Consider the following 8,472-nt stretch of genomic DNA (forward strand, 5'->3'; position numbering starts at 1 on the left):
CCTCACAACTTAGTGAGACCTTGTTTCAAAATAAAGAATAAAAAAGAGATTTTTTTCCTAGTCTTCTACACTCAGTTGGCCCCAAAAGGAGAATAGGCAAAGCTTACTAGAACAGAGTAAAAGAGGAGGGGAAAAAAAAAAAAAGATGTAAGAAAAAAAAAAAAAAGCTGGGGGCATGGTGATGTACACCTGTAATCCCAGCACTTGGAAGGCTAAGACAGGAGGATCACAAGATCAAAGCTAGCCTTAGCAATATAGTAAGACCCTCAGAAACTTGACGAGTATCTCTTTCACAATAAAATTTAAGAAGTGCTGAGGTTGTAGCTCAGAGGTAGAATGATCAGGGTTTATTCCCCAGTATCCAAAAAATAAATTAAGACACAGGCAGGAATCATACTTGAGTTCTTTGCAAGAATAATAATTTGCTTCATGCCTGTGGTATTTTAAACAAATTTGAGTATATAAACTGTAAAAGAGTTCACAGATTATGTGGACCTAACACTATGAACTTTTCTACTAGAATAAGCCCGCCCCACACTGACAATCCATTTACATTTCATGTAGCAGAGGGGAGATTTGCTTTTTCTGGTGGTTTTACACCCATAATAGTTTCGTAAAATACCGGCATAGAATATCCTAAACAATATAAATAAGAGCCGGGCATGATGGTGCACGCTTGTAATCCCAGCATTTGGGAAACTGAGACAGGAGGATCACAGTTCATGGGCAGCCTCGGGTACTTAGTGAGCTACTCACTATTTTACAACTCACTGAGATCCTGTTTCAAAATAAAGAATAAAAAATAGGGCTGGGATGTAGCTTGGAGATAGAATGCCCCTGGGTTCCATCCCCAGTACCAAAACAACAAAAAAAAAGAAATATAAATAAGCCTATTGTCGGAGAAATTAATTGAAGTTCAACATCTGCTGGTAACCACAGCAGAGTCTCCATGAACATGTTTTCAAGAAATGGTGCACTTAAGTTAAATTTGTCTTAGAGATCTGAAGGGGGAAAGTATGATTTTTGTCTAGTTGGGCTAGGAAAGGTAGAATCAGTAAGTTTGAGAGCGGCAATAGAAACATAATAGCTGGTTGCTTTTAAACAAATAACCGTCAAGTTGACTTATAATCTGAATTAAATGAGCATGAATTCTATTAGAAATATTATTTATACTCTTCATATCTGATCCCCCTTGCTAATATTTTATACACAGGTGGTGAGAAAAAGCATTTTTTAAAGCTAAAGAAAAAAAAAAGATTACTGTTTCTCCTAATTTGCCAAGCCAAATACACATGATTTTTAAAGATGGTGACTGTATACCATTCTATACCCTCATTTTGAGATTATAGTATAATTTCTTCTTTACTAAATTAAAAAGAGGTAAAAGCACAAGCACTTACTCGTGGTTCTGACTTACGTCTCCTTTCTCAACTTCTGATTATGGACATTTCTGGATGCCCTAATAAACTAAAATGTAGTCCTCTTTATACCAGTGTGTGGTGGGTGCAGAGTCACTGTTAAAGCAATTCTCAGAGGGACTAAAGTACAGCACCAGTGAGTGTCACATGGGAATCACCACTCTTACTTTTAATTGGAACATTCTGGGAACAGGAAGCTGATCATCTGTCTCAGTCATATTTCCTATCATTTTAAGTATATCAGCGTTTACCATACCAGTTCTGCTGAACACATAAAGTTTTATTTAAATTTTCTTTGTTAAGGTCATAAGGATCCTTAACATAAAATCTATCTTCTTGATGATTTCTAATGCATGGCACAGTACTATTAACTATATATGCAGTAGGTTTTCCAACTGATTTGTAAAACCTGGTATCTTGCACAAATAAAATAAAATAAAACCTTGGGCAAGAATTCCTTGTGTATCTATTTCCACACTGTGGTAGTTACCTTTCTACTCTGGGCTTCTGAGAGTTGACTACTAAATACACTTCACAAAGTAGCTTCTTATAAATTGCATCGTTCTGTGACTGATTTAATCTACTTATTATAAAGTTTTCCTTGTTCATCCATGTTGTTACATGGAGCAGAAGCACTTTCCTTTTAAAGGCTAGTGAATAATCTGTTGTATTTACTTACCATATTTTTCTTTTACTCATCCATCAGTAGATTATTGAGCTATTTGCCTTTTTAATATTATAATAATTAATAATAATAATAATAATATAATGCACAAGAAAATATAGATCTCAATTTAAATTTTTGAACCTGTACCCAGAAATTAGAATTGCCAATCAATCAAAAAGTAGTTGTATTTTTAATATTTAAGGAAACTCTATGTATTTTCCATGGCTGCTACACCATTTCACATTCCTAAGTACCATGTACAAGCATTATAATTTCTTCAAAACCTTTTTTTATGCTTATATTTCAGTGTTAATTATCTGTAAAGACAGAAAGGAGGGGGAAGAGGAAAATCTCTAAAACACATAAAGTACTTAAACATATCAAAGTCAATCACTAAGCCAAGCAAGGGAGGGAGGGACAGGGAGGGAGAAAAACAAGATTTTCCATCCAACAGACAACTAAGATTGGTTATCTGTGGAGATTCATTATTTATGTTAGTCTTTTACCTATCTCTAAATTGTATTGTTTGCTATTATTGTTGTTAATTTTTAGGATTTCTAGTTGGAACATTAATATACCTTCAGATATAGCATTTGGAAATATTTTATCCCATTCTATCAGTAACTTTTAACTCTGTTTACATTGTCTTTGGATATACAATATTTTTTATTTTTTAGGGAGTTTGTTTACCCCTTCTGTTGCCTGTGCCATTGAAATCATATCCAAGAAATCACTGCCAATTTCAATGTTGTGAGGTTTATGACCCAGATTTCCTTCTAAAAGTTTATAGTCTTAAGATTTCTATTTAGGTCTTTTATCTATTTTGAGTTAATATTTGTATATGGGATTAGGTAAGGGTCCAATTTTATTCTTTTTCATGTAATTTTAATTTTTCAACAATATTTAGTTAAAAGATTATTATTTCCTCCACCAAATGTTCGTGGAAACCTTGTCAAATATAACTTGACAATATATGGAAGAATTTAGCTCTAGGCTTTTATTTAGCTCCTATAGTTTATATATCTGCCTTTAGAACAGTACTACACTGTTTTAATTATTGTAGCTTTATATGGTTTGAAATCAGGAAATATACATCTTCTAACTTTGTTCTTTTTCGAGATTGTTTTGGGTATCTAGAGTCCATATTCCATATTAGGATAGATTTTTTCTGAAAAATAGATATATAAATATATGATAGTTTCACCTAAAAAAAAAAAGAAAAAATATTCTCTGGTAAGAAAGAAAGCAAAAAGAAATATTGAAATGTTATCTTTAAGTTATCAAGCACTTGGTATCAGACAAATGAAACTGTTATGTGAGATTATCATTTTTAATTTTAGATAAATTGCTATAATACTAGATGTCAACCACTAAGCCAAGTATGGGAAGGAGGGATGGGGAGGGAATGGGGTGGGGATCGGGTGGGGGTTGACTGGCGATGTGTGCATGTAAGTCTACAAAAGTTTTTTTTTGTATACCACTATGATGTATGAATACAATTCACCAATAAAAAATTTTAAAAAAAGAAAAAAAAAAAGAAAACCCAACCAGGTGTCATGGTTCATACCTGTAATCTCAGTACTTGGGAAGCTGAAACAGGAAGCTCGTGGATCAAGATTGGTCTCAGCAACTCAGTGAGACCTTCAGCAAACTGCCAAGATCCTGTTTCAAAATAAGGCATTAAAAAAAAAAAAGGACTGGGGGCATAACTCTGAGTTAGTATGACTCAGAATTCAACACTAGGTACCACAAAAAAGAAAGAAGGAAAGAAGAAAAAAAGGAAGAAAGGGAAGGAGGAGGGAAGAAGAAAAAAGAAAAGACAAAAAAGAGAAAAAGAAAATAAAATAATACCTTGGGAAATAATAGTACTAAAAATACCAATCAAATTAACTGAAAGTTTTAAGTTCTTTCGATCAAACCACAGCTATTAGAACAATAAACAACTACTATTATTTGCCTTGATTACCAAAACATTATGGATTGGATGTTACCCTGGCCCCAGTCTTTTAAGAAAAATACCAAATTGACAACTGATATTGAGAAATTAAGTTTATTCTAAAAAATATCAAGGTTGTGAGATATGAGACTCATATTTAAACTCAATACTTATATATTAATAAATAGATATCAAATACATGATGAGACAGCAAGTGTTCATGGCCTTTGAGTCCTGAATTTTAGTTGATTTCTGAGATCCTGCTATAATCTACACTTGTATGTTCTGAGAAGACTTGGAAATCTTTGGATGTTTATTAGTTTATAATAAATAAAGGGTTAGGATTAGCTTTAGGGCTAGCCTACTGCCTTAGCTACCTGGGAGTGTTTTTCTTTTAAACCAACCCACCAACCAATAGAAAAATAAACAGCAAATAAACAAAAGCCAAACAATAGCAAAAAGAGATCTTATTAACATATTGAATGTACATGCTAATATTTAATATATACTTATAAACACATATACAATTTTTGAAATTGTGTGTGTGTGTGTGTGTGTGTGTGTGCTTCTGTATGTTACTGGGAACTGAGCCCAGACGCATGCACTCTACCTTCAAGATACACCCCCAGCCATTTATTGTTTTGTTTTGAAACAGGGTGTCACTAGGTTGATGACAGTCTAGTCTTGCTGTGCTGCTGAAGCTGTCTTGACTTGTATTTCTACATTTCAAATAACCTCTCATATAGTGCCGATAGACTGCCAGTCCATAAAATACATACTGATGAGCAAGGCCTTGGAAACTAAGTGCAAACTGTTCACCAAATAGGAGAATTTCAGTTGGACATTCAAAACAGATCCATAGAGAATACTCAAATCCATTATTAAAATACAAAGGCATTTGAGCCAAAATGACAGCATTACCCTTTACTGGAAAATAGGGTCATGAACCGGGTCCTGATGCTGTTTCTCCTGAGGACATTCCTCAAGGCCTGCTTCACGTCTTTGTTCCGCAAGCTGTAGATGAGCGGATTCAGCACTGGGCTCACAAAAGTGTAGAAGACAGCTATTATTTTGGATTGCTCCACAGTCTTCTCTGTCGGTGGTCTTACATACATGCAGAAGAGGGTCCCATAAAACAAGGTGACAGCTGCCACGTGGGAACCACAGGTGGAGAACGCCTTGCGCCTTCCTTCTGCTGATCTGATGCGGAGGATGGCAACGATGATGAAGATGTAGGACACCAGGATGATGGTGAGGGACAGCGAGAGGTTGAGGGATGCCGAGATGAGCATGGCAAGCTCTTTGACGTAGGCATTGGAGCAGGAAAGCTTAATGAGCGGTGGGTCGGCACAGTAGAAGTGGTTGATGATGTTTGATCTACAGAAGGTCAGGCGGAAGGTCAGGATGGCCTGGAACAGCCCATCCGAGAATCCATAGACATAAGGAAACGTGGCCAAGCAGACGCAGACTCGGCGGGACATGCGCACACTGTAGCGCAGAGGATCACAGATGGCCACGTAGCGGTCATAGGCCATGGCGGCCAGCAGGTAAAACTCGGTCAGGAGAAGAGCAATGAAGAGGTAACACTGAGTGAAACAGCCCACGAAGGAAATGGTCTTCTTCTCAGAGAGGAAGGTGGCCAGCATCTGAGGGGTTGCATTTGATGTGTAACACAGGTCCACAAAGGCTAAGTTGGTGAGGAAGAAGTACATGGGCGTGTGCAGACGGGAGTCCAGTCTGATCAAGGCCACCATGCCCAGGTTGCCTGTGAGGGTGACAAGGTAAACAACCAGGAACAGCACAAAGAGGACAGCCTGGAGTTCAGGGCGATCTGTGAACCCCAGTAAAACAAATTCTGTTACTACCGCAGTGCTGTTTGTGAAGGACATTTCCTGAGAGTCAGGGTCTTGTTATTGGAACCACAAAAGTCTAGCCAACAAGAAGGTAAAAAGTAGTGACTGCTGAAATTACATTTTTCTTAAAAATGTACTCTCTCAGCCAGGTGCAGTGGTGCCCATCTGTAATTCCAGTACTTAAGAGGCTGAGGCAGGCGACTCCCACTTTCAAGGCTAGCAGGTGATAATTTAACAAGAAGACTCTGTTTCAAAATGAGTAAGTAAATAAGTAAGCAAACCAGTAAGTATATAAATCCATGGGCTAGGGGTATAGTTCAGAGATACAACATCCCTCGTTCAAACCCTAGCACCTCAAAGATGTATTTCCAAATTAATTTTTATATTATAATTTTATATTTCTACCAAGACATTATTTACCTAGTCTTCATTTATCAACAGCCAGTTAATACTTTATCATATCTGTCTGCCACACATTTACATACTGAATTTTTTTTGTTTTTTGGTGGTACTGGGGTTCCTGGAAGCCCTTCTACCTCCAGGATACACTCCCAGACCTTTTTTTTTAATATATATTTTATTTGAAAACAGGGTCTCTAAAGCCAGCGCTGCTGGCTTCGAACCTGCGTGATCCTCCTGTCTCTGCCTCTCAAGTGCGGGGATTACAAGCATGCGTCACCACGCCTGGCAATACTGGATTTTTAATAAGGAAAAAAGAAAGAAAAATGCTGGTGGGATAATGTCTTATTTGTTGTAGTTTACTCTTATCTCTATTTATCAGAGTATTGCGTGATGTCATATCATAAGGAGAAATGTGTTTCTTGCAGTTTGATTGCAAAGAAATTTCTCCATAAGCCTTTTAAGTAAGTTCATTTTGTTTTAGAGCATCTAATATGGAATACTATGGTCTTCTTTTTTGATAATTATGCACAGGATTCTAATTCAAGTGTTGATCCAGGCATGGTGGCACATGCCTATAATCCTAGTATTTGGGAGGCCCAGACAGGAAGATTACGGGTTCACAGACATCCTCAACAACCTATAGAGACCTTGTTTCAAAACAAAACATAAAAAGGACAGGGGGTATAGCTTGGAGGTAGAATAACCCTGAGTTCACACACACACACACACACACACACACACACACACACTCACACACCATAGACTAAGAGCTGTGTAGTTTTCATCTAACCTATTTTACATTCTTTGTAGTAAACTACAGGTAGTATAATTCCTTCTGGCTTTTTATTTCTTCTCAAATCACTTCTAGTCAGTACTGAATTGACTCTTACTTTCTCTTGAGCTGATTTAATTTTTCACACTTTCTTTCATAAGTAACTAACTTTTTTTTCTAATTTTTAACTTTGTTCAAAATGAGGTGCCGCGCATTTTGGAAAGCAGACAAGCAACTAAGCCTCCTTTGGCTGCTCTATCCCTTTACGTAATTTAATAAGTACTTAAGAAACATTTTAAAATGCACTGTTATTGGTGGCATATATAAATCACTTTTATATGCAATTAAAGAGTTAATACTCACAACACTACCTTTGGTAGGTACTACCCCTTATCGTACTCTTACTACTGAGGAAAATAAAGTAGAGAAAATGTAAATAACTAGGTAAAGTTCATACTGATAGTGGGTATTGGATAGGAGACATCAACTCAGTGGATCTGATTTGAGAACCTCCTTTATTGGATGCTGCAATAAAATATCATCTCCCTGAATCTGACCGTATAATGAAACTCCCTACATGAACATGGGAGGCCTTCAGTTAAAATATGAGAGAGCTGGGGACAGGGACACTCCTGACATCTTTACATAGTGCAGCGTGGAGAGCTGAGCAGTGTCACAACCTCCCCTTACACATAGGCATGTTCTAGCTCGGGCTGACTCACACCCATGGATCATGTGCAGCTCATGTGTCCTGGGAATCTCACACTTAGAAGCAATAGCATATCTTGGTATAGAAATCTGTCAGGAGTCCTGGAGATAGTGGTGTTTCTGCAGCTTAAAAGTTTTGCAGTTGGATGTGTCACTACATTTTCCCATTTAAAATTGGAGGCAAAAAATAAAATAAAATAAAACAAAATAAAATAAAATAAAATTGGAGGCAATAATGTTCATCCTGCCTGCCTCTCAAACCAATGCAGACCTCTCTACTAAAAACTTAGAAAAACAAGCCTTTTTGAGAATCATGATATTATGTGATTTTCCATTGTTGACACAGAAATGTACACATTTAAAATTTGTGCTCTTGCATTCCTTCTAGGACACAGAATTTCAAGTAAATAAATGATCCTTCAAGTATCAAGTAGGAAGATCTCACCTTTAAGCAATAAACTGAAAGAGGAAGATATAAGGCTATTTTAAAGAAGGGTTTTCTAAGAAGAATAAAACATAGATGCACACACAAACTATGAGATCTCTGTTTGGGAGTGTTGGTGATTATGTGCAATATACACATATATCATGCAGACAAGCCACCAAAACTCCAGCTGAGAGTTTCCCCAACACACAAGAGTTTATTTCATGGAAAGTCTGATTTTTATCTAGCTAAAGCTTTCCCATGAAAAATATTTGCAGTCTTTACTGGAGAA

At 36.7% G+C, this 8,472-nt stretch overlaps 1 protein-coding gene across 1 annotated transcript; it reads right to left on the bottom strand.

The window, feature by feature from the left end:
- Positions 1-4,938: 4,938 nt before the first annotated feature.
- LOC308260018 (olfactory receptor 5M11-like) lies at positions 4,939-5,910 on the bottom strand (the record flags this gene model as incomplete). The annotated part of the gene is made up of 1 exon (XM_080691358.1): positions 4,939-5,910. One exon carries the CDS (start codon positions 5,908-5,910, stop codon positions 4,939-4,941), a length of 972 nt encoding a protein of 323 aa, XP_080547484.1.
- Positions 5,911-8,472: the final 2,562 nt, after the last annotated feature.

The sequence above is a fragment of the Muscardinus avellanarius genome (assembly GCF_963383645.1).
Source record: "Muscardinus avellanarius genome assembly, chromosome: 1".
Lineage (NCBI taxonomy): Eukaryota > Metazoa > Chordata > Mammalia > Rodentia > Gliridae > Muscardinus > Muscardinus avellanarius.